The sequence below is a fragment of the Lissotriton vulgaris genome, chromosome 9 (genome assembly GCF_964263255.1).
Source record: "Lissotriton vulgaris chromosome 9, aLisVul1.2, whole genome shotgun sequence".
Classification (NCBI taxonomy): domain Eukaryota; kingdom Metazoa; phylum Chordata; class Amphibia; order Caudata; family Salamandridae; genus Lissotriton; species Lissotriton vulgaris.
In genome coordinates, this window is record NC_141697.1 from 417650987 (window position 1) to 417678729 (window position 27743).

Genomic DNA, 27743 nt, shown 5'->3' on the forward strand with positions numbered 1-27743 from the left:
AGTTCTGACAATCCACTTGTGCATCGTCTTCCACTAATCCACCCACAATGTTTTTTAAGGCACAGTGTGGGGTGCAGCACTTTAGAAGTTCCTTGCCTTTGAGGTTATGGGTCAGCTAGAATAGCCAGACTGAACCAGCTTGTGGTTCTTCCATCCAAAGCCGGGCACCTGCCGTGCTCTAAGCTGTGTGCTTCTGGGTCTTATGCCAAAGACATTTTTCCTCATTGCGCTCCCCTGTTTGTCACAGCGTGTACTGTATTTTATTAGTACGCTGTAAAATATTGCAATGCCCTTTTAGGGGGACGCTGGGTAACAAACAAAAAATTAAATGCACAAACTGCACAAATGTTTTGGATAAACATTTATTTTAAGAATAAGCAACAAACACTGACTTTCAAAGAAACTGTAACACATTAACAAGAGGACAATGTACACAGATCAGTCAAGCAAACAGTAGTTATTTCCATGTAAGGCCTTTTCACTGTGGGGCTTGTGGGTGGGGATTTGATCCCGATACATTGGTGAGATCTTGAAGTTACATGACAAAATAAACCAGAGGACTGAACAGCAAACTAACTGAAACAACAGATAACCATTCAAAATGTTTTTTATGTGGCGTTGGGTGTTTTACTTCTCTTCATATGAGGCACTGATAGAGCAGTTGTGTTATGTTTAAGTGGCTGATATGCTGAGTATCAGTCTCAGTAAGGCACCGGTTTGCTCTTGCTTACTGGAATTTGCCTTTACCGTAGTGTGCAAGGCATTTCAAATTGATGAGGAATACAGTGAAAGTTAGAGGTATTTAAGATGTCGGAAGGAAGTGCTCCAACACAAAACATAATGACATGACGAGAATGTGCTCGCTTCTTGAATGCTATTGCAAACATCTGGAAAACTGGAAAAGGTTTTATCTCATGATAGCCATGACCTTAGAGCACACCTAGGTCCCAGCATCTCAGAAGAAATGATATAACTGTCTCTTTCAAGGAAGGCTGATGTGAAAAGCTAGGTATGCTAAGGCATGAATGGCGATATGGGTGCCACAGCTCTAGTTAGATCATTACAAATTAGCGAGAAATTGCCCGGTATCCCCCCCAATTCCTCCACGTGGATTTATGGATACTATGGGCATTGGTACACCTGTGTGTGGGGGGGGGGGGCAGATTACTCATGATTGCAGGATAATGGTGGATAACATGTAGGAATATTTATTTCTATTTTCTGCACTGATTCCTGCACATTTTACACATCCTCTGCTAAATTTTCACTAAAAGGCTTCACCTGCTTTTACCAAATAAAGTTTCTAGGTGAAAAACTTCAGAGTTCCAGTGTTACTGCACTTTTTGCAGTGGCATAGCAGGGAGGTGGCCTCCCCCTCAGCTCTTACTTGCTGCTGCAGCGGGGGCGAGGTACGCAGGTATCACCAGCACCCTCCCCCCGATCTTAACCTGCAGCCCCCGCAGGCCGTCTAGCTACGCCGCTGACTTTTTGTAATCCTGATGTGGCTGGTCATTTCTGTTACTAGCTCCACTGAGATTAATGGGACATTCATAAGTCCTTAAAGTAGGTTTCTCAATCCATAGTGCACGCCGTGCGGATGATATGGATATTGATAGTCATGTTCTGAGCTCCCTGAGCAAGTGATTACCTGTCCCTGATAGGATTGCCTTGCATGGACAAAGAAATACCTTCGCAAGAGTGGCACAGCTGCTTGCAGGCAAAAAATGTAGACGTGAATACATGAGGTAGAGATGCTCAAAGCCACTCTCTGCTTAAAGATTTAAAATTAAACATTTCCATTTAAATATTATCTGTGCAAGGAATAGAGGAAGATGTATAGGTCACTATCCGTGATAGCTCAAGTACAATCCCTGTGTAAATTACAGTAATGTGGCAAAGCATTGCCTACTCTCTAGGCAACACCAACTTCTTTTTTGTTTGTTCTCTACCCCTGAAACGGGCAGTATACCACTGCACAGACTACGAAAGAGGGCTTAATTGCTAATAGAATCAGTAAACACTGTCAATGTGCAGGTACACATTCTGACAAATTCTCTACAAATAAATTAAATATTAAGAGAGAAAGGAGTCACATAAGCACTGACCATAGTTTACTTGGTTGTTTATAAGCAGTGTGTGTAAATTTTTTAATTTGGCGTTTTTGTAAAGCACTACTAATCATCTTGCAGTCTCCTTGGAAAGGTTTTTCTGTAAGGGCTCATAAAGCAGTGGTGGGTTTCAATATAGTCACTCAACACAAACCTGGTGATGGGGAACTAAACATAACAGTGCAGTGTCCCGGTGGACACCCATTGTCAAACACAATCCTAAATTGATTACAAAGCCTTGTAATGAGTCCTGCCTGGATGAAGGCAGAGTAGCCAGTCTTAGGCATCTGATCAGGCAGGATTGGTAACACTCAAAAGGACTCTAAGATGGTATCCAAATGCCTGGGTGAAGTGATTAATCTTTAAAGGATTTTCTGAATATACAGATAGTCGGTTGTAATATTAGGGAATTCCACAGGGAGTAGCCTTGGCCATGAAGAGATCGACCATGTCTATGCCTAAATAGTTAAATAATAGGGTCGTCAACTGGCCTCAGTTGGTGGACCATAGGCTTCCAGTTTGATTGTTGGGAACAAAAAATTTGCAAGAGCTTGTGGAAAGAGTCTATATGGCACCTTGTGTACAACAGTGTTTTGAATTTAATTCTTTCTTTCGCTGGAAGCTAGTGGAGGGTCTTCGGGTTGGTGAAGTGATTTTATTGGTTCTGCCCAAACAACAGGTGCTACATAATCTTGGAGTTTCAGACATTTTGAAAGTGGTTTAATGGGGAGACCCTTGTACAGGCTAATATAATAACCTAAGCAGGAAATGACTGGTGTAAGCAGTAGCAAATCAGCTGACCACCCTTTTGAAGAGGCAAACCACATTGTTTTGAGGGGTAAATGGCAGTTTGCAGTGAGAGAGCACAAGCACAAGAGACATGGAAGGCGAGCATGACTGACAGACCCTCAAGAGAAGGATTTCTGTTTTCTCATTGTTTAGGCACAACCACTTGTTCAGCACCCAACAATGCAAATGTGAAAGGCAATAGGATAAACTGAGAATGATGGTTCCTGGCCAATCTTCTAACATGAGCTGGAATGAAGTGCTGTCAACACACATGCAATAATTAATATTTTATGTGTCCAAAAGGTCAGCAGCAGGGGCCAAGTAAATGTAAACAATCATTGGTGACACAGCTAAGCATTGAGGTGCATCGTAGTTGATGTGATCTATACTGGAGAGAAATGTGCCCAATGTGATTTGATGTTAGTCGTTTGTAGGACTGAAGGAACCAGAACAACTAATCCTCTGATGCCACCCAACATTAATGAAGTCTTTTGACTCTTCAGCAGTGTGGATCTGATGTTCAATGCATATGATATACCAATGAAGCAAATGGTTTCTTTTATTTACGATATTCTGGTTATCATTCTCAGAAAGGCACTCATATTTCTTTTCCACTTTGTAAAAGAACTTCGTGTATGGATCTAGCCCCGGCTGAGTTTAGCCGATGTGTGCCTGACACTGTCATATAGTGCAATCTGGGGAACTAGTGAGGAGTTTATGAAAGCTGAGGCTTCTAGGATGTGAAAATCAACCTGTATGAATAGCGCAGTGAAAGCTGTCCAAAGTAAATATTTTCAAGATGCCAAGTGACTATGTAAATGACTCACATTTGGATACAATGTATGCAAACGTATCCGACGGATATCCTGAAAATGTAGCATGGCTACTTCTGTAGTGGACTTGCATTGGACAGCACTAGTAAGAAAGCTTGATGATAATTATGCTATTCCTAAGTTCTGAACAGAAATCGGGGACAATGGTAACTCACATTAAAGAGCCGACACACTGGAGTGGACAATCAATGGCACTAGTGGTCTGACTGCTGAAACAGATCTCAAGCCATGATAAATGGGAAAGAATATTCCAGATCTCACACACGCCACAGGAAGACAGTGTGAGACATCTTAAGCCTCAAGCGCGAGTGGCTCTAAACAATTCCGACAGCCATGCAACCACTGTTTGGAGAGGTATCGGAATTACAAGTTTGTTGGATTTTACCAACAGTCTGATTTTTCACCCGATAACTGCCAAAATTGAATGGGTGAAAGAAGCCCAGCAAATAACGGGACATGCAGTTGTCGGTGCAGTAAGCACCAAAATCTGCATGATATGCTCCGTTTTCATGGCAAAAGATGTAACTGATCACATCTGAGAAACAATGAGCCCCAAGGTATAGCTATTTATGGAGTGAGGTAAATAGCAATGCAATTAAGCGGGATTCTAAACTGAGGTCTTAGTCTCTGGAAAAGGAGGATGATTCGAAGAACTTATGTGCATTGTAGTAAGATGCTGATGATGATCGTTATAAACTAGTGTGCAGTTTCTTGGAGAAAGTATTGATTCTACTAATTTGGAGAATGGACAGACTGATGTCAAGGTGTAAGATCCTGAGTAGCAGCTCCTCTGCTTAATTGCTTGGCCTTAGCTGTGCAATTTATTATTTTGGGGAGAGTTCCCCATGCAATACTATTCTTCTAAACGCCTAAACAGTTTACAGAATTCATATCCAGTAAAGATGTGTGACTTATCTAGCTGCCTTAGCCATTTCCTTGAAAATCAGGACATTAGTTACTTTGCCGTTTAACAATGTGTAAATGTGTCTCATACTGATTGTATAAAACTCAGTATTTGCTACACTACTGCTACAGTGTCACTCACTTGCTGACAAATCTCAGAGTAAAGCTAAAGGAAAAGTTCCATAAATTAGCATAATAATGGGAGTATCTACTCCTCTGGGGTATCGCATGAGACTTGGGCAACGTAATTGCAGTGTCAACTTTAATTTTCACTCTTCCTTGAGCTACACAGGCAAAAACAGTTTGCGGCTGACCTAAAGTGTTTATTTTTGTATAACATTTTGGGGCAACCAATCATGTAAATGTTGGTGTAAAAATGGGGGAAATGTTTGTGGTTGTTCATCCAGGATTTTTAAGTTTTAGGCCGAGTTATTTGAGAGGACCATTACAGTGTACAAATCATTCATAGTTGGGGTACTATGGTAGTGTTGTAAGTGTGCCACTTAAAAATAACGGATAATAAAAAAATGAACAACATCAGGAAACACCAGCCCCAGTGAGTTTTAATCAGAGCTACAGCAGATATAGTTGGTTCCATAATCTCTGGGGGCATGAAAGAAAGTATCATGACGTTGCAACAGTGTTCAATAAATAGCAGAAAGTAGTTTCCCGTTTTATCGCATTTTTATAGTAAAAAGTAGAGGTTTGCACATATCAGATTTAACTTCAATACAAACGTATTGATTAACATTCATAAACATTTAAAAAATCTTAATAAATAACCTAATATGTTATGATCCTGTAACCAGAGCCGACCTTTGCTAAAATAGCACTCTGGGCTATGGGAGTGATAAAATGAGGCAGCAGGCTTTTGTGTTCACTGGGCTGTACCTGGATGAGTAGGGACCGGCCGCTGAACACAAACATCCCGGACCTCCCCCAGCTCACCTAAATCACCGATAGCTTAGCTGCCTCGGTTAGATGACGGTTTTGTTGATGTGTGCCAGCAGTGGTCAAAGGGTGAAGGAAGTGGGCTATAGGGGTGTTAAAATACATTGCCCGCCCTGTGATAATGAGGACTAAAACCACTTTAAACTGGCCAATCAGGCACAAATGAACAGGCAGGGACAATGACAAGGGCGCTGCTGTTGACATAACCTTAATGCACACCGCTCTATGCACCCCTCAGAAAATTGGTGCCCTGGGCCCAGCTCGCCCATGCTAAAGGCCGGCCTTGCCTGGAGCGCATGGTGCTAAACTGCCTTCTTTTACTGCACTCAACGCATGTATTAACTTTTAAAAGTTATAAAGTGCAACAAGTTAATTTTATAAATATTTAAAAAGTGCTTTTATCCACATTAAGAAATGTCACATAGTAGATGCATTGTGGAGAGTGCACCTACGCACAAGTGCACCGGGTTACACCACTCAGTGCTTCCATTTTAGGTCCCAGGGTTTCAAAAGGGCAGGCAGGGGAAGCTCGTCCAGGGCTTCCGGGAACCGTGCCACAGGGACTGAGCGGATTAAAACCTGCATTGATCGAGTATACAAAGATGGCGGGCATTGACCCGAGAGCCACTGAAACAAGTTCCTGCCCAGCCGCTCCTGCCAGAACATTTCGTTGGCCTGTAGCTGCTGCTTTGAAGTGAACTGAACCTGTTCTGGCAGGAAGAGCGAGAGCGCGTCCAGGCAGAGCAGTTTACAGCGCAGGTCTTGCTGGCTACGCCCGATGTGCTGTACTAGAGTGTCAAGTGGTGTGTACCCATTAGCGTCCAATATGGAGGGCGAGGCACCATGCCCCAGCAGCAGAATGAGGCACTCTGGGTGCAGAAGTTCACAGGCCAAGTGCAGGGGCGTTTGTCCGTTCTCCACGGGCTGGCAGCCCCTGCGGTCGAGGTAGCTGAGTCGTTGCCTGTCCGGCAAGGCCTCCATAGTCTTCAGTATCCTGAGGAGAATGCTGACGCGGTTGTAGCGGACAGCCATAGCCAAGTGAGGCGCAGGGGATAGGCAGCAATGGAAGTTGATGCTGGGCATGGCCAGAGCGTCGCGCGGGAAGTTGCTCAGCAGGTACTGCGCGTAGGGCTGGTGGTCATGCACCAGGGCGTACAGCAGCGCCTCGGACGGCGTGTAGGAACTCACCTTGCCGCCCTCTTGCCAATGGAGCACCTCCATGATGCGCATGTCCTCCAGGACCCATACAGGCCGCAGGTCCCTCACGGCTTGGTAGAAGGCGAAGGAGGTGTTTTTGCAGCGCTTCTGGCACTGATAATCAGCGCTTTTGCCACTGTTCAGCCATTTAACGTTCCCAGACATTCTTAGATTTCACTTTGAAGGAGGGCGCGTCTTTCTCGCTGTGATCACAACGCTTCATTGGGCAAGGATCCGATATTACTGCAGAGAAAAAATGTTGTTCATTATTCATTCACTTTTTTGACTCAGAACAATTTAAATGCAGTAACATTCTCTATTATTCGCTAACACAAAAACCACAGTGACCCACATTAACCAAAAACATGAAGCATTTTACTCCCTAATATCGCAAGTCAAATTATTTGGTTTTAAGCTGCATTTTGTATTCCTAGACAAGTAGAAATATGCTTCTTTAGTAATTCGCCCTTTCTCTGTAGATTATACTTTATATAAAAAAATTAAAATGTTGTATTTTTACATCGAAGGGCTCTTCACATAAGGTGCAATGACAATTATGGCCCTTCAACTCGGAGGACAGTATTACTCATGTGTCCCCGAAATAATTATTTCATACTATTAGGGCTACTGAATACCCCTAGGGTGATCTGGGTACATTCACCCACTTAAACAAAGGTGAACCCCATAAAGAAATACATGTATTTTCACCCTTTTACATTGTTCTTCATTAAAGGTAAAGTCTATAGGCAAAGATTGTTTTGTCATTCAATTAAACATTTTTTCAACACTATAATGGCGAACAATGATGAGAAACTTGAATGTTCATATTTTATAGCACAATTATCTTTTTCTTCGTACATATAACGGCTCGGCAGTCAGTCTCAACGAAGATTAGCCCAGACCAGTATTTCTCTCACTGGCATGGTATTGGCTGCTTGGTGTATCCTTCTGCCTTCTTCAGGGAGTTTGCATTTGTAATGCAAGAGGGGGACTTACATCAACAAAAACACTCAGCCATTACACCTTTTGCTGTCACACTCAGTTATTTGATATCTGCATTATACAAACAGCACCATTACCACTACCATCACCAAAAATTCCTCTGCAAAAAAAATCCCCATTAGTATCACCACTAGCAATGCCACACCAATGCAATAGCTAAAGTGCTTGAATGCCTTGTCAGGGATAGTAAGCACTACATAAAGGAATTTACCAAACAATACAATAATACCAGCACCACAATACCAAAACAACACCAATACCAATAAAACTATCAATATCACCAGACCTCACCAACTGACACCACCAAAACCACTGCCACCACCAGTGCCACAGAGAATATCACCACCACAATATCAATAATACCACACCACTACCACCAACACCTAGGGTCACCAATACGAGCATAGCCAGACACCACCAGTACTACCACCAATGCCAGGAATAGCAAGAATACCACCATCACAAACGCCAACACCACCACCACCACCAGGCGTGCAACACCCATTGGAATCAAAGGGCCTCAGTGTCGTCCCCCCCCATCCCCCCCCCCCACCTCCCGTCGTGTGCGGCAGCCCGGGCTCCGACAGCTCCCAGGCACACACACAGCCGCACCCGAGCACTTCACAGGTGCCAGTACCAGGCTTAATATTTCAGCCCCACTCCGAAATTTTTTCTTAGCCCCCCCAAAATGTGGCTCTAGTTGCGCCTCTGACCACCACCACAGCCAAGCAATGATGAAGCCAGTCAGTCTTTTTAGGTTTCGCTGGCACAGCGCTTGCAAAATCTCTTGTATTTAATATATCTAAACAGGGGGCTCTAATCAGTTCCCATGGCCGAATTACTGTGTTCAATAGCTTTTTTGTGGAACTTTTTTTTTGTTTAGTTCTCCTGGCTGCATGCATTTACAATACTTCTGCTAAAGCTGAACAAAAGTCCTGTGCAAACGTTTCTATGTAATGGGTTTTAGTGTAAAAACCAATTTTCAACACATTAGCTTGTGCAAATAATGAAGGTTGAGACCTTGAAAGTTTCAGCAAATAGATCTAGAAGTCAATCCAGATCAGTACAAAGTACATTCTACCAGCTGACACGTGTTTCGTCACAACGTGCTACAATTGTGACTCTTCAGGGCAGTTGAAAAAGTAGTCAAAGGCAAGCAATGTGACGGTCTTAATATATATCGGGTGATGTACGCATAAACATCACAATCGTATCTGGGTAAAAAGAAAGTAAAGGACAGGTCTGTCCCTCACGGTGCAGAAGCTATGCTGGTTGCAGCACGTCTCGTGGCTCGTTCTGATACAACAGAACGAGCCATGACCGACACATTGCTTGACTTTGACTACTTTTTCAACCGCCCTGAAGAGTCACAATTGTAACACGTTGTGACGAAACACAGGTCGGCTGGTAGAATGTACTATGTACTGATCTGGATTGACTTATAAATTAATTTGCTGAAACTTTCAAGGTCTCAGCCTTCATTATTTGCACAAATTCATGTATTGAAAATTGGTTTTGACACTAAAACCCATTACATAGAAACGTGTGCACAGGACTTTTGTTCATTTGTACGTGTGGACTCACATCCACACAAGTGCAGGAGTTGTTTTATTTGGGTTTGTTCTCCCCTGACCTGTTTGCACCGCATACTCATCAGTCACAACTATATCTCATACATGCACAAGCAAGAGCGCCATCACTTCCTGTGTATAAATCTAAGCCCATCACCGACATTAACTTCTACTAAAGCTGTCCACACTGTTTAAGCCCCATTCACTGTCAAGATGAGATCTCTTCCCACGGAAAAGGCAGACAGCTTCTAACAGTATGCTGGACTGCTTTCTTTTTATCACTTAGTTGTGTAAAGCATATGCTTTAGCCTTAGAACATTTGTGGCATTTCCAAATTCATGCCTCAGAACCTTTCTTTGACCTTTGTAGGCATTATCGGAATGATTTTTTCAACGTAATCTATTTGGTCTTTATGATCAAATTCTAAATGCTGTAATAAACATTGTACGATAAAAAAAAAGTTTATATACCAGAACTATGCTATATTTATTTTACTGCTAAACAGGCAAACACAAGTGCAGTTGTGAAAAAAAAAGAAAACAAGTCCTGTGCACACATTTACAAATTAGTTAGCTCTTTAGTAAGAGCTCAAAGGTTCGGATAGTGTTCAAAAAGGAGGTTGAGATCCAGCAACTTCGAGGTGTTTGTTTATGGTGCAGTTATGATCAGTACATACAAAAGTACAACAAACCGACACGTGTTTCGTCACACCGTGTTGAGGATATGACTCTTCAGGGCTGGGAAGGACATAAGGCATGACAATCATGAGATATAGTGCATGTATTTAGCCGGATACAATTGCAGGGATGGGTGGTGTTGTGAACATATGAGAAAACACCTATCTAATTAATGGTGGAGACACTATATTGTGCGAAAGACATAGTAAAGTGACTAAAGAATGAAGAAATCCAAACATAATAGTGTTGTGACACGGTGAAAATAGCAAAAAGGTAATCTTCGGAAAAAATTGTCAAACGTATGAGCTGGTAATGTTATGGACAAGTATGACGGAATATGCATGACACATACAGATGGGCAAATCTAAACGGATGGTAAGTTAAGGTCTTCCGAAAGGACAGGAAGGAGAGACCGAGAGCAAGTGGTCTAATGAGTAAATGCCTGGTGCTAGTGCCTAAGAGAAGACAAAAATAATTATGCCATGGGGTAATAGTCACTGTAACTTCAATAGAATGTTGTGAAAACACAACCAGACAGGTGGCTATAAAAGCTGGTGGGATCAGGTATAAAGTAAAAATTATTATATATATAAAGGCAACATGTTACATCTATTGTCGTCATACATGAATAAATCATTATGGGGAAATCGTCTCAAATTATGAGCACATGTAGAAATCACACATTGACACTTCCTGGCAGTAGTACCTAAAAGAATACAAAATGGTGCTTGTACAGTATCGGGCGAGATACCCAATGTCACGGAGAACGGGTTGGAGCAAATAGACAAGGTAATATACGTGCAAATCACATATGAGTAGTGACATGGTCCAAATCTGGTCACATATAAAATTAGCACACTTCACGGTTAACATTTATATCGTACTTGCTAGAGCGCCACTTCTTCCTGTCCACAACTCAAACCCATCTCTTTTCACACACAGGTGCAGTTGTAACCTTGCAGACAATTGAGTCAGGATTTGAATGGTGCAGCTGGTGCAGTAGCACTGGGCCCAAAAGTTGTCAGAACTACTCTAAACACATAATATTGCTATTTTTTTAACTACTAAACAGGCAGTCACAATTGCAGTTACCTAGCAGTTAAAAGGGACTTGATTTGAATGGTGTAGTGGCACCAGGGCCAAAAGCTCCAGGGACCCCACTAAACCCAGAATATTGCTAAAATGTAATACTAAACAGGCAGTCACAAGTGCAGTTACCTTGAAGACAACGAGGTCATGATTTCAATGGGGCAGCAGGTGCAGTGACACCAGGACCAAAAGCTATATGTACCATACTAAACACCTATAATTACTATATATTACTAGCAAACAGGCAGTGACAAGTGCAGTTTCCTTGCAGACAACAGGGTCATGATTTGAATGGCGCAGCAGGTGCAGTGGCACTGGCCCAAACATTGTCAGAACTCCTGTAAACACCTAATATTGCTATTTTTAGTACTATACAGGCAGTCACAATTGCAGTTACCTTGCAGTTAAAAGGTGCTTGATTTTAATGGTGTATAGCAGGTGCAGTGGCACTGGGGCAAAAGTTGTCATAACTCTGCTAAACACCAAATATTGCTATATTTTACTACTAAACAGGCAGTCACAAGTGCAGTTTCTAGCAAGCACTAGGGTGATGATTTCAATAGTGCAGCAGGTGCAGTGGCACCGGGACCAAAAGCTCCAGGCACCCCACTAAACACCTAATATTGCTATATTTTATTCCTAAACAGGCACCCACAAGTGCAGTTACCTTGCAGCCAACAGGGTCATGATTCGAATGGCGCATTAGGTGCAGTAACACCACGACCAAAAGCTCTAGGCACCCCACTAAAATGCAGTAGCACCAGTATCAAAAGCTCTAGGCACCCCACTAAAATGCAGTAGCACCAGTATCAAAAGCTCTAGGTACCCCACTAAACACATAATATGGCTATATTTTACTACTAAACAGGGGGTCAGAAGTGCAGTTACCTTGCAGATAACAAGGTCATGATTTAAATGGTGCAGCAGGTGCAGTGGCACTGGGCCCAAAAGTTGTCAGAACTCCTCTAAACACCAAATATTGCTATATTTAACTACTAAATAAGCAGTCACAGGTGCAGTTACCTTGCAGGCACTAGGGTCATGTTTCAATGGTGCAGCAGGTGCGGTGACACCAGGTTCCAAAGGTCTAGGGACCTATCTAAACACCAAATATTGCAAAATACTACTTAACAGGCAGTCACAAGTGCAGTTACCTTACAGGCATTAGGGTCATGATTTGAAAGGTGCAGTGGTACCGGGACCAAAAGTTGTCATATTTCCTCTAAATACCAAATATTGCTTTATTTGACTACAAAACAGGCACAAATGCAGTTATCTTGCAGGCACTAGAGGCATAATTTTAATGGTGCAGCAAGTGCAGTGGCACCTGGCCCAAAAGTTGTCAGAACTCCTCTAAACACATAATATTGCTATTACATTAATTAATTTTATTATTTTACTCTTATTTTTCAAAATGTTGCTATTACTCGCCCCCACTATACCACTAGTAACAGCACAATATATTGCTTTTTTCTATATAATCAAGTCATAAAACTTTAACAGACTTTTTGTACAGCTGCTCCACAAGCTACAACTTACAACAAATAAGCAGCTTATTATTAATCACATAGGTGAACCTTAAAGCATTTCCCAATGTTTCTTTATTCTGCAATCAAAGGGAAACCTCATGTCTGCATGCTAGTTTTTGCATGCATTTTCTCATTGAACCCACACCTACTGGCTTTGACGATAATTTTGTATCTATTTTGAAGTTGATTAAGGAGGAGCTCAGGTATATCAGTCAATGTTTCGGTTCTTAAACAATTAATGATGCAGACCACCATCAGGACAACCAATAAGTTCACTCCCTTGGGATGCAAAAAAGTTTTAGCATCTGTTGTTGGTAAGGGCCCCTTGGTATGGAGTAGGTCCAAGAGGGGGTTGACACTAGCAGTTTTACATTTGTTACAGATAAGGGAGACCTAACATGGCAATCAATGAAGTCCTAAGTATACACGTTAACGTTTATTTGGTGCCTAGAAAGACTTGCCCTGAAACAGTGAGGCAGAATGTGTCAAGTGTCCATTCACTGCAAATATACTTTCGTGGCTAGCAGCTGTATTAAATTGTTCTTACATGTACATACAATTAACCTTTTGGTAGCGGTGAAATTTCTCTCTAAAGAAGGTTTTCACACCACAACTTATGGTAGCACTATATGTCAGTAAACTAGGATTTGATGAATTTTAAAAATAATGTAGGAGAACTTGGTGTGGTTTCCCTGCCAACTCGAGGAGGGAACAATAACATGCATGGTGCCAAGCGTGTGCTCCACTGCTCTCGCCTTCTGCTTCTTGTTTGAAGGGCCTCAACATATAAGAAGGGAAGGGTGAGGGGGGACAAGACTAGACTCGGCTACACCATTTTAGCAAAATAATGGGGAGCGGAAACAACCTTGTAGGCCCCTTAAAGGAGAGGCCTCCCTTAGGGGAGAGGATGTGGCGCAATGGCCAGAGCTGCCAACTTTGGCACTGGGGAACCAGGTTCGAGTCTCAGCATCGGCTAACATCCAGTGATTCTGGGCAATTCACTTAATCTCCCCGTGCCTATCAAAAATGAATGTGTTCTTGTGTAATATAACTGGTGCTCATGTAATACCTTCAGGTCTTGTTCGCGCTATATAAAACGGAAAAAAAATGTCTCCGAGGTGATCACAGAACACTTGACCAGTGGACGACATAACTGTTTTAATGTTTGTGAAACGAAGCAGCAGCACGCAAATATTTGACAACAGGCACTGACAAAACAGTTACTGCAACTATAAAAAGTTGATCACTTAATTTAAAAATAAAATTGGGTTAAACCCCAGGGCATGCAAGCAGTTTACAAAGGGTGGCAAGCGTATGTTGCATGGGGTAGTGACTGCTGCCCAAAATGCCACCTTTAGAAAATCTTTGGGACAACCTTTTATATGTTTTATATATGCTGCCAACAGTGCTTTAAAAAGAAAAATAGAAGTGCAGGTACCCTATATATAAGAGTACCTGTTTACTTCTGAAAAGGGTCGGTTCTTTCCCATTAAAGAATAGGAAGTGCAGGCTCTCCCTCTCCAAATAAAGATGTGTAGATACTCAGTACTCGACATTGCAGTCCCATTTAGATCACTAGCCGCCAAGATGGGCCAGTGAGTTAGACGATCCCGTCTGCCCTCTGCAATGATCGCCAGGGCACGAGTTCTAATCCTTGAAAGCTCACGTCAGCGTTCCATCTTCCAAAAGTGCGCAAACTGAGCACTATTAAGTCGAATGACAGAAACATCACTGAGTTTTGCAGAAACACTTTACTGATACCCCAAAATCAGAGCATATTTATTAGCACCATTTTGCTACTTTTGTAACAGGGATTCAGATAAATGATAGCTTCACCAGGACAAGCAAGGCACAAAGTGAAGCCACGGTTTTTACAGTTTTCTAATAAGCAGGTGTAAAGAAAAAAACATGTTCAGCATTTTTCAAATGCGCACGATTGAGGACTACATCTGAAGGATAATCCGTCTGCTCCATTTTTTCCTTCCACCAGCAGAAAAAAAAGTGTCTTTGCTCGTTCTTTTAAATAAAGAATTGCTCATGGACAATGGCATGCCTGTTAAGATCTCTATGAACGCATAAATTGATTTATAAGCAAAAAAAGGTGAATTTATATGGTCGGCAATGGTTCCACAATCGATTCCCTGGTACAAAGATCTCTCTGTAATGTGGACTCAGACAAACATTTTTGGGACAATTCCATATTTGAAAAGTGCCAACATTGTGCAAAATGAATTGCACACTGGTATCTGCACCTTAAGTTTATGTAACCTGCCCCAGTCACGTATAGGTATTGAAAAGGCATAAGCGAGGCATGAAGCACTATGTAAAATCAAGTTATTATTTTGATTGGGGAGTATTATCACTCTCTTTGAGGAGTTGTGCTGGATCCCTGGGGGGGCTATTAGTGCACTGGTGCAGCTGCCATTAAAAGTGTATGCACACGCTAAGCATAACATGGCGCATCTTAATTTTGAAACGGTATTAACAGCTGTCCTTGGGTGTCAAATGTCAGTACAAGTGCTAAACAGCAACAAGACCTCTACCAAACAAGCTAAAAACAGAGCTGTTTACGTGAACATTTTCCATCGCTCGAATGTTTTGGCGTCCCGTGGAACACTGATTTTTGGATTCCGGAAATGTTGTAGTTATTTTTCATATCGCTTAATCTGCACTTCAAACATCAGCACCTTAGATGGAATGCGTACTGCACCAAACTAAACTGCAAAGCCAAAAGGCATTTTCCATGCCACGGCCATGTTATGTTGTTCTGCAGTACAGGGTGTCTCAGATGTGCTGTGAGACTTGCCTGCCTCAAAGGTGCTCCCCGCATACAGCAATGGGGAAAGTAAGTTGTTTCACGTCGGCAAGAGTTCCTGACCCACTAATTATTTTTTATCTTTGCATTCTGGGAATTGCAGTCAAACACCAACAATAAGAAAACAATAACAACTTAAGGGCCTGACCGCAAAGTATCAGATTGCAAAAAATGAAACCTGGATTTGATTAACTTATTGCTCTTACAGGGACACTCTGCTACTGGTATTTGGCGTGCAGCATTTTGTCAGTAGAAGGTCTCTAATCGCTTAAAAACACTAGCACAGCTTCACCTCCCCCCAAGTCTTTCCGTTAGACATCCGTTAGATTATCTGGCGGGAGGCAGGCCCAGCAGGACGGCGTGTGGGATGGGTAAATGGGGGAGGTGGGCCCAGTGTGATACCGATTCACTATCTCTAGACTGCAGAGTCTGCTCTGGCACCTCTTCTGCAGAATCTTCTGTCTGTGAAATTGTGTAAACAAGTATGTGTGGGTGTACATACACATACTGCACTTATCAGTAATTGCAATCTAATCATATGACGACAACAACATTGTGAAAAACGTAACTTTGCTCATACAAGCAGACAGACATGCGCGCATGTACGTGCTGGCACGCAACAAGTTCTGGCGTGTGTGAACGTGCTGACACGGGTAAGGAGTGTACGCTTAGCTGTGCAGGCGGCCCTTGCAGGCCTTTTCACTCTAAAGTGCCTGAGGGCTCAGGCCAAAACTTGGCTGTGGTGTGGCTCGAGAGATACCTGGGGGAGGGACCCTTCCCCTCCTTATAGCAGGACCAAAGGGGGTGTAGGAATGGGCAGAGAAGGGGATGCCGGCAGGGTACCATACTGGCCCGATACCTCCTCCCACTAAAAGCGCACGAATGTGCCTTCCAGGGGATTGGATCACACCAATTCAAACTGGCCAATGAGGGTGGAGGGTGACCGAATCTGAATGGCCAAAAAGGCACGGAACAGGGCAACAGCCTCACTGTTTGTGAAGTTGTCCCGCTCACACCTGAGGAACAAAGTTTGTGGGTCTCGCATTCACAAACTCTCCAGGGTTTAGTGGACGGAAGCAGCACCATTGGCCGGTATCAAGAACACTCATGAGCGTCCGGAAGGCCTAAGGAAGGGTAAGGTTGCCATACCATTGGGCCTTGGGATGCCAAATGTTGCAGGGCACTGGGGAGAGCAACAGAGGAGTTGACGGGGTAGTCGCAAAGCAAACATGGCACCTGCTGCCCAGCCACAGCCAGAGGAGCCTACGAGGTCAGGCATCAGTAGCAAGGGAAACCTAGAAGTTGCTGCGCTCAATCCACAGTCTAGCCAAACACTGAGTGACGACACTCCTCAATGACATTCCTCGACTCAACACTCTTCATGACCAAGCAAGTGAACGCCATCTCACCCTCCTGTTTCAACACCCTCCGCATGCTCCAAAAGATCTACAGGTAGATCCCCACCGACACAAGAAGAACGGTCACCCAGGCCCTCGTCAGCAGCATGCTGGACTACGAAAACGCCCTCTATGCAGGAGCCCCGGCCAAACTGCTGAAACAACTGCAACGCATACAGAACGCCTCCCCACACCTGATCCTTGACATCCCTCGCCACAGCCACATCCCACCCCACCCGAGAGGCCTGCACTGGCTTCCCGTCAACAAGAGGATCACATTCAAGCTCCTAATCCACGCACACAAGGCACGCCACAACACCGGACCAACAGACGACTCACCTTCTACACCCCAAACCGCCAGCTACGCTCCGCCGCCCTCGCCACCCGCATCCGAAGAACGACCCCCGGTGGCAGATCGTTCTCCTATAGTCCTGGAATGCCCTGCCCTCCCCATCCTCCTACGGCAGACCTTCTGACCTTCGGGAGGCTACTCAAGACTCAAGACCTTGCAGTTCGAGCAGTAGCACCCCCCACCCCTCCAACAGCACCTTGAGACCTTTACAGGTGAGAGAAGCACGCTCTATAAATGCCTTGATTGATTGATTGACTGAATTGTGATTTACAGGTCTTATCAATGATTTATGATGTGATTAGTAAACTTCAGCCTGCGATAGCCAACTAGAGTCTGTGTGCTCACGGACAGAGGATGGTTTGGTTGGTGGACAGTTGAGGCCAAGTGGCACGATTGGGCAGGTTTGGAGGCAGGCAGAGATGGGAGAAGTGCTCTGAATTTTTAGGGGGCCAATGATAGCCTGGCAGCCGCTGTATATTACAATATGAGCTTAAAACAATAGACTGGAATGCGCCTCTGAGTAATTACCAGTAGCAAAGATCAATTCAAGCATTTCGTTATTAACTTTTTTTTTTGTTTTGCTAACAATTTCAATAAGAGCAGCACCTCTCCGCAAGTTAATGCACTTACTGTTGAGATCTCCATATAATATTCAGGTCTTTCAGGGGCAGAAGTCATTGGGTTAGTATATCTTCTGCAAAGAGGTGAGTATGTGTACACTTGTGTGTAGCCTGGAGCATACAGGTCGTAATTTCTTTGGGTACAATGTGTCGCTGCAACTACTTTAGAGAGCTGCATTTATTTAATATTTATATCACAATCTCCCATCATAGGAAACACTGGCCTAGCACACACAACTGCTGGGATTGAAGTGTTTCTTGTAGATAACGGATTCAATCCTATTGCGAAAGCTCACTGCTCAGAGTGCGCTGACAGTGTAATGTTTGCACTGTAATAGAAGCGGGGAAAGATACATCCAAACAACCAATATCATGAAGTGAGGGCAAGATACTCCTGCAGGGCCGAGGCAAAGCCCACTCCATGTATATATTATATTGCATTGGTGACAATATGTCATGCAAACAGCTGTGCTGTCAAACCTGACCTTAAAAGAGAACTTAAAAATCAACAAATGCATTCCGACTGCACGCGCCTGCCTCCTGAAGACCCCCCAAACTCTGCTGGTGCCATATCTCTTCTGTATTTTGTGCTCTGCTTTCTTCCTCACCCACAATTTGTCCTTTGATTAGGTACAAGAGATCTTGCAAGGGCCCTAATTTTCTTTTTCAAAAATATATATGCTGACAGAGCACCTGCTGTGGAGACAACTTAATTCTGCCCGAGCCTCCTTCTCACGGAACTCTATGACCCTTACTATTCCTCCTTTCGCCTACTCTCACCGCTCCCTTTTACCAAAACATTTATGCCACATCACACCCCCCCTTCTTTTTAGAAACACTTTACTTCCATTTGATATAAATAGCAACATAACATGACGTAGGGGAAACTGCATATATTGAGCAGTGGTGATTGCTATGGCCTGGAATATATGCTTGACTCTGGTGCCTAGCTACATCTCTATTAGCTACTAACAGACCCTTAGTATTTAAACTCAGAGGAGCCCGAGTACACCCAAGATCCTCCAGCAGACCCAAAAGTACCATCCTAGGGGACAACTCAATATCTGCCCCAGACGAGACTTGTGCTTCTAATAATTCACAAGCCCTCGCTCAGCGAGAGAGAGGACAAACGAGAGGGACTAGGGTATGGGGACTGCACCTTCCTAAGCATCATGCAAACCATCAAAAGCAATCCCGATAAATTATTGGTGTACCCTGAGGTTATACGTAGTAGAGAGTACACTGTACTGGCCAAAAACTGTGTTGCTCATACTCACAGGGTTGGGTGGAAGAACTTTCCTATCAGTGTATATGACACTTAAGACCTGATTACGAATTTGGCGGTATACCTCCCGGACGCCGCGGTCACTAGAAGACCGCAGTATCGGCTGTCTTCCGACCACTGTATTAAGAGTAGACCACGGGGGCCAGTAGTGGTCTTCTTGACGGTGGTCAATGGTTTTCCATATTTATCAATGTGCGTATATTTCGACTGCGCATGAGTGAAATGTACACATGCATGATACATGTGGAAAAATTCCACCTACCAATTGCCGGAGTTTTACCCATATGCGGGCAGCCCAGTCAATAGGTGTATGGTACAAAACAGACTTACCTGTATATCGCCACAAACAGTCTCGTATTCTTTGGGGTGAAGATGCTGCTGTGAAGGGGCGACCTGGAGAAAGGGATCCACATCGAACTTCTGACAAGAAAGGGGGGAGTATGCACCCCATATCCACCAAATTTGAAGTACACAGTATTACTGCTGTGGTCGGCTCGTCTGAATGCCAACTCATAATACGGAGGTCGGTGATCTTCTCAGTACCGCACTATGGCAGCTGCTTTTCTCATACAGCAGCCATGGCAGTCTGCAGATGATTGCCAGAGTGCCGGATCACTAAGCTCGCGGAGGTCGGTCCGCAACCACGGGTACATTGATTCCCGGACCGCCAAACTCATAATCAGGCCCTAAGACAACTGGGCGAGAAACCTCTTTCCATTCTCTACAGTCATTCAGGCATGTGGTATATTCTCTGTAAATATACAAATTGAATTAGACACAGCATAGATGAGATGACAATTTCCATAGATGAGATGACAATTTCCCTTGGAGCATTCCTTGTCTGGTGCCTTAACTATCATTATAGGATAAACCATTGAAACTCATTTTGCCCCCAACTCAGTAATCGTTAGTTAAGCCTCTGACAGATGTATGTATCAGTGCTTAATTTGTGCCAGTGATTGCTGATGGGACCCACCAGCACTGATTTTTGCTGCATATAACTTTCCTCATTAGCCTATGTTCAGGAGCAAGAGCGAGAGAAGGAAAAAAAGTGACAAATGGAGACAACAGGGATGAAAAAGAGCCTGCAAGGAAGAGTGGGACAAAAAAGCAGGGAGTGTCTGGTGGTGGATTAAAGGGACATGAGGTGGAAAGAAGACTACGCAGCGCTGGTACTTACCCCGGCTTTCGATAGTGCCAGCTGCGGGCTTCTGAGCAAACCTTTGCATATCAGCACTTTTCTTTTACCAATTATGCACTGACATTTGTAGATATAAATAGCAATGGGACTTATGTACGCTCAATTTAATTCCTAACTCACTAAAGGATTTCTTACAGTCTCCTTCCAGAGCATCTCCCAACTCTTCTTGTTGTTTATATTTATTGGAAAAATAACATATATCAGTACATAATCAGTGATACAGGATATCAGTGCTTAAGGAACCAAATATCTGGAAAGAAACAATAATACAGTACAGTGGGGGAGGTCCTCCCCATATTTCGAAGAGGCGTCAACGACTGAGTGGTGAGTAATAAGATACAGAAACCAAATTGCATGTAGCATTTAACATTTGAATCGTATACAGAATGTGCAACTTATTGAACATATTTGACTCATGGTTAGCCGGGGACCCCTGCCCAAGGCCAGCTCAGCTCCAAGTAAAATAATAAGAATAACCACCCAGTCCTCCGCTCTTATACATAGGTCGCACACATTCCCCCAACTTCGATATGTCCATCAGATCCCATGGTCCGGATACTGTCAAGGGTGTGATTTGGGGCCAACCATGTGCCATGCCACAGGGGAGACTCCTGGGTCAACTTACCAGCCCATTTTATGTACCTGAGGGCCCTATGCTAGCGGTCAACATCCAGTCATTTATTACTATCAGATGGGGTGCCCAAAAACACAGTTGCATTTCCGCTATCCTAAGAGCCTCGACCTACTCAGACTGAATACACTAATTTAGGGGCACCCTGAAGCCACAAGAATGGGCGAATATAATCATGTATGATATGGAACACATCATCTTTGGACCGCTACTGCTCTGTCAAGTCTATACAGCTGGTCCCATGCTTCACACTAACCTTCTCTCCCGTCATTTTCCACGCTCCCTTACTCTCTCGCCCTGTCCCTCTGAGATATGAGAGTGCTCAAAGACATGTGGTTATTTTCTAAAAGTGGATCCCCACCCCTGTGCAAGTTTTTCTTTTACTAGTTGCGGCTTTTTAAGAGTATCCAATAAAAGTTCCACTTTTCAAGAAAATATAACTTTCAAACATATTTGTTGATGTCAACAATGTATTTCTCTCTTCATGAATCGACAATAACATACCAGTGTTTTACACCTAAGAAACGGAATGATTCTCCTCGAACATGTGAGGTTCTGGCATCTTCCAAGCTAAATGTTACCTCTACATAAAAACCTAAGTAAATAAAAATAATGTTCCTAATCGTAGGGGTTCTTTGCCTATCCCCTGTTCCTGCAGAGGTGCAGAACAAGGATACCAGCTGTAAGAGAGGCCTGCTTCCAACCACTTCTGCCCCAGGCTAAACCAGAACATGAAGAGCCTTTATTTATTCTTTACACATGGTCAGTCAGCGTCACAAACCGGTCGAACGACCCACATGGCCCGCAGTCTCGATCACTCTGCACAATATTAGGTATAAAAGTGCAGGACTGGGCCAGTCCCAGGAGAGGGGAACCTGCTACGGCCTGACAGACCTCACAGAAACTGGACCTGGCGCTTCAACCTGTCTATCGTGTCTGGCCCCGACTGGTTCTGGCTGTGCTCCCAACCTCAGACACAGGATCAGGTCTCTGTCTCAGCCCCATTCCCGCTCGTCTCATTCTTTGGAGGCGTATACAATGCCATTTCTCAGATTTCTCACTCTTCCTCCTGTGCAAGCCTCTCAGTTGCTGGGCAATGGGCACCTGTAACACTAGAGGAAATATGTGAGAAATCTGGTAGAGCCCGACCTGACATTTTCTGAAAACTGCAACACTCACCCAACTGAAGATACACTTCTAAACAACCGTTCTGTGATAGAAACGTTTGGAAAGTAATACCCTGGGGCTATCAAAATGTGATGCAGTGCCATACTAATGGTAGATCTTGTCACATCTAAATGCCAATTAACAATAAATTATTCAGACACCATCTAGCAAGCACCTTCCAACTTCACACTTAATTTGTTTTTACAGCCAATATTGTGTCTCTGCTGAAGCTTCATATCTGTCATCTGTACACACAACTGTCAACACCCGTATTTGGAAGGTGTCACCTGCTTTTTACTTCTATTCACCCGCCTGAAAAACGAAATGCCCACAAAGACTTTAAGAGTAACCTGCTTTTCAAACTTAATAAAGCGGTCCTTCCTCGTTGACCCATATGTGCTAACTTTCTTCAACACCTGACTTCACCCGCATTTTTGAGGCAAAAGGTTCACTGGTATGCACGCATGCAATTGATAGCACAGAACTTTTACTCTTAATCTTGCCTTTAAAAATACACTATCCCTAATATTTAGGGACTGGAGTTAGAATAGCAAACTAGTGTGCACCTGAATATTTGGGAACATTTCGAGACCTACACTCCAATGTTCGGGGGAGGCATAGAATACAGCTGCTTCCGGAAGACACAGACAAACGGGTTCTTCACAGGTAAGAAGACCCCTCCTGCAGCAGCATATGTGCAGTACCCCCAAAAACAAACGCCCTCCCAGAGGCAGACATAGTAGTTCTGATAGCATCTCACTCAGCACCCCCTCATCCCTTCCCTCAGTGTCAGCAAGGTGTTTCAAATCTGCTGGCACACCAGCCCACAAATTATATCCAGACACTGCTCAAAATCATGTAATATCCTACTGTGAATCAGACCCTCACACTATACTAACTTTGAAAAAGCGCCAATGACTACCACTGAATGTGCGTACTGCGCCACACACCAAGGGGCATATTTATCATTATATCACGCAGCGCAGCAAGTCACCTTGCTGCGCTGCATGATGGGGTACGTAACATTGTATGGCGTGTTCCTGCCTTTTCTCAGCACAGGTGCACAATAGGCTGCCTAGCGCCAACTCAGGTGCAACGGTACCTGTGTTGTTGGCAGGATTGTGTTTGTGCAGGAAGGAGCACCTTCCTGAACAAAAACAATCCCCTAAGGCATTTTCCTTTATGCGTCTCGCAGATTGCATCACCCATAGAAAGCAGAAAAAAACAAGGAGAAATAAACATATTTCTCCTCGTTGCGCCTCACCTGGCATAGCAGTTTAGGCGCATTCCCATGTCTACCACTTATGGTAAATCTGCGAGTACGTCAAATTCCATAGGTTTTGCGAGGGGAAAACCCACGCACCACCCATGGAACGCCTCCCTGGGGCAGAGTAAAGTAATGCTGCTATTTGAGCTGATTTTCATTACTTTGGATTTATCAAGCCACTAGGCCACGCAAGTTGGCCTTGCGTGGCTTGTTAAATCGCATTTCAAGGGTTGAGCCGCTTTTGCACCCCGTTGCGTGGTGCAAAAGGGATGCAACCCTTGATAAATGTGGTCCTTAGTTAACATGGAATGTGCAGACTGTGAACAGAGACACACAGTATATAAGAGCCACACCTAACACTCAATGTGCTGACCTTATAATAGCCAGGCACTACCTTAATACAGAATACACAATGAATAAGCAGACTACATAAGAGCCACACCTACCTACCACTGAATACGCAGACTGTGAATAAACACAGTCTACGTAAGAGCCACCCTCTAACTTCAATAAAGACACAGTATCTGAGCACACTGACCTTTCAATACATAAGAACATACAGAACCAGAGCACCTCACTAAAACAACACTGAAAAGACACAGACAATACGCTACTTCTAAATAAACCGACAATATAAATCACGTTCTACTGCTCTCCACAAGTACACAGAGTGCTAACCTGAATGGGCAGACACCGCCCTCCCCCTCAGTAAGCATGGGCAGTATCAGCCACACACACTGTCCTTACCGCTGAATAAGCACAGACACTATCATTCACACACGGAATAAGTAGAGCATTAGTGACAAACTTTATTCGAGAGTTCAAGGAAGATGTCGGTGCAGGTTCGCCTGATAGCATGTCACTCTTATGGATCGTCCAAGACTCTCACTGGTTTGGGTTCCAAAGTAGGGACGACAGTCATTTGCTTCCGCGTCATTATGAGACATCAAACGTAATCATAATAGTTGTGTGAACTGGTGCGATTATAGGGATTTTGTGCAATAGGTGAAATTTACATGCCGTCTAGGCCAACTTCAAAGGTCTTGCTGAAGATGTGGAAATCTATGCATAGTCGTTTTCTGGCTACGATTTATTGAGGTTTCTGACTTTTTGCAGGTTCACAAAGATCCCCTCATATGTTCCAGAAATTGTATGCAAGTCGCATAAGTCCACGTGTACTGCTAATTATCCAAACATGCCCTTGTCAATTGTCAATGAGGCAGAAGTGTACATTTGGAGATGTTTTGCTTTACTTTTTTGTGCACCAGTAAAATAGAAATCCAGTTGGAGAAACCTCTTCCTTTAAACCCCCATGAAAGATGAGTGTTCCATTTCATTTCCTACCATTGAGGAACCCATTCACACCTTTTACTTGAGTAGTCTAATATTTGTTTCCAGGGTGGCCATCATCACCTCTAACCCATCCTTTCCTGCCCCACGAGTAAATTTAGAACTACAATCTAGCCTACTGATCAATTATCCACAGTACAACTTGTATTTGCAGGCGGAAATATATTTGCAGGCGGAAATATATTTGCAGGTAGAAATATCTACAGATCCAGACTCAGTCAAAAATAATCTGTGAATTCAGTCACCTAATTCATGTCTATTTCAAAACAAAATTCAACCACAATGTGCAAAATAAGATTACAAATGAAGCCTAAAGTGTTGACGCATGACCCACAGAATAAAGATGCGAGCATCTGCATTTGACAATCTCAACTCCTTTGACTGCCTTCAAGGAAACAACATTGGAAGAAATCATAACTTTTTTGCTTTTCGCATTTAACAAAGGTTTTTAGTCCATTAAAAAACTCATGAGTGTATTTGTGACTTGCAGTAAACCGATTCATGCGTTTCATCTGGGTGCTCGCTCCTATTCGTGTCATGCTTGACAAGCTGTACGCCTCTATTAAAGAATGACTAAGTGTTGGAGACTTTTATGATTAGAAATATAGGAATTTAAGGTTTTTTATAGGATACATGATTTCAACTGTAGAATAATTTGAGATCAAAGTTCTGTATTTGTGTGTTTTCATAGCGTTTTTTAACCATTGTTGTGATATCTGTGTCTTTTTATAATAAAAGAATATATTCTAGGAATATTACAATTGTTGTATGTGCAACTTATTGAGATCTACCACATGGGCTGTTAACTTTTAAAAACTTTTTTGCTGTGTACTTTGAGATTGAGTATTTAACCTAGGGATCGCATATTTTTCCACCAAGGGATAATTGTTTCTACCTGTCTATTAAGCACTGCCAAGGGGTAAAGCACGAAAAGCCTGCCATGGTATCACTTTTAAAGGGCTCCTTTAATGCAACGGAGATCTCTAGCTGGCCCATGAGTCTGTATGAATTTTACCTTGACTTTTGCTACCATCAATTCCGTATTTATAAGGGAAGAACACAACTGCATGTACCACAAGACAGCGAAAATAACTAACACTCACTGACTTATCCGAGAGGCTAAAATAATTTTCTTTCCGAGAGGTATTCCGAACGCAGAGTTGTGCTATTTGGAAGAAAACATTTACTATTGACATTTAATCAACTTTGTTCCATGAGACCAGGTACGTATAATGAACATCAAAGAGGGGACAGTGGGAATCGGCGAAGGACAGTGTGGGAGAAAGAGGAAAACTGGGAGAAAGAAGTGAAAGATGATGAAGTAGTGGCGGGACTTATGAGTGTGTGGCTGACAGACATGTATTAGCGCATCACTTTTTAAATGTTAGACCTTTTGATGACTATGAATTATAGTAACGCACTCCCTGAATGATTTTACCAAGTGTTTATTGTATATTATTACTTCGGTCACTCTGGAAAGCTGTCCTTAATGTACAGAATACACGAAAGATAGAGTAAAGGGGTGAAAGTTAAAGAGAGGAAAAGAGGGTGGTGGAAAGGGAGAGTGCTGGGTGAAAATGGCCAGGTGTATAAAGATTGACCCGAAGAGAGAGAGAGAGGGAAATAGCGAAAGAAGGGGAGAGTGGAAAAGAAACCTGGAGGGAGAGAACGGCAGGAAAGAAAGGTGACAGTGAAATAGAGTGAATGAAAGGAATGGGGCGCTTTACCTATTTGTATAATGCACTGTGACTGGAGTGGGGAAATGGACCTCGCCATCTTCGACCGGCCCAGCCAGTCACGCATATGTACCGAAGAAACCCTCACTAAAGAAGGGCGGCACCAGTCAACATCATGGAATTTCCCCGTGTACGCAGAGGCGCACCAGTCACACACAATGAAATACCTCGTGTACAAGCATGCAGCTCCAGTCAGACACATGCTGCTGTGGACTGACCTTGCTCCTCGTTCTGCTTCCTTTCCTCCGTCGCGGTTGCCCAGAGGTGGTGTCGGCGTTCCTCTCCTCCGTCCGGGGCTTCCCGGGGGTACCTCCTTTCTCCTGCCGGCAAACACTTGCTGCTCGCCCGGATCGCTTTTATTCATTCCCTGAACCCTGAAGGTCGTCAGGAGCCTGGTTAGTTGTAATTGGCTGGCGGCTGCGCCCTCGCCTGTGATTGGCCGAAGAGGGAGCCCGGCTTCCTCTATTACAGTGCGTCACACAAGGGCAAAGTTCCAAGAAAGTTGTGCTGTGTTTGGCATTCCGACAGTGACAGGAGGGAGGGGCAAGGGCCTCGAGGGGGCAACCGCCAAGGAGGGAGGCCTGCACGGGGACGTTGTAAACAGGGAAAACAGCAGCACCTGTACTGGCCGAAAGCAGTGCGGCATAATGCAGATCTGATAAGTCATCGAGATGCTCTAAATAAGAAGCTGGTTTCACAATAATACCTGGACACAATTCAAGCTAAACTAACCAGTAAGTGTCACCGAGGAAGGTTGTGAGTAGAGTCGCTTGATGTATATTTCATATAAAGAATGCTAAAATGTTACAATATGCAGAAAAGAGGACTTTGCTTCTCTGCAAGCATGAAAATAATTGAGCAGTAATATAATCAATTAGAACGAAAAAATAATTAACATGAAAAGCTAAATGTGCCATAAAGTGTACAATTTTAAGTTAAACTAACATGCATTGGAAATGTGGTAGCTCACAGTAGGCATTCGTTGTTATTCATGGACATGTAGCCTTAGAAAGGCCATGAAGTAAGCTTTTTTCATGCCAGAGGGGAACTCGATGTTGATGAAGTGTGCACAACCTGAAGTAGTAGCTAAACCCTGGAACGACATTCTTAGAGATGTTATAACTGCAGAATCTTTAGGTTTAACATAATGTATTTCCCTTTTAGGCAACATTTTTAATTTTTTTTATTTTTATTAGTTTAAAACAGAAAACATACATCACAAGTCAAATAGTTTCACATAATGCACCACATTGATAACATCTACATGGTTAAT

At 43.4% G+C, this 27743-nt stretch overlaps 1 protein-coding gene across 1 annotated transcript; it reads right to left on the reverse strand.

The window, feature by feature from the left end:
* Positions 1 to 346: 346 nt before the first annotated feature.
* On the reverse strand, positions 347 to 26847 carry ANKRD9 (ankyrin repeat domain 9). The gene is made up of 2 exons (XM_086937836.1): positions 26689 to 26847; positions 347 to 7024 (listed from the first exon to the last, which is right to left on the reverse strand). Exon 2 carries the CDS (start codon positions 6944 to 6946, stop codon positions 6062 to 6064), a length of 885 nt encoding a protein of 294 aa, XP_086793962.1. The 5' UTR covers positions 6947 to 7024; positions 26689 to 26847; the 3' UTR covers positions 347 to 6061.
* Between the last annotated feature and the right edge of the window lie 896 nt (positions 26848 to 27743).

What these genes read in the sequence shown, in the direction of transcription:
- ANKRD9 (XM_086937836.1), bottom strand. Translation starts at nt 6,946, where the DNA reads ATGTCTGGGAACGTTAAATGGCTGAACAGTGGCAAAAGCGCTGATTAT.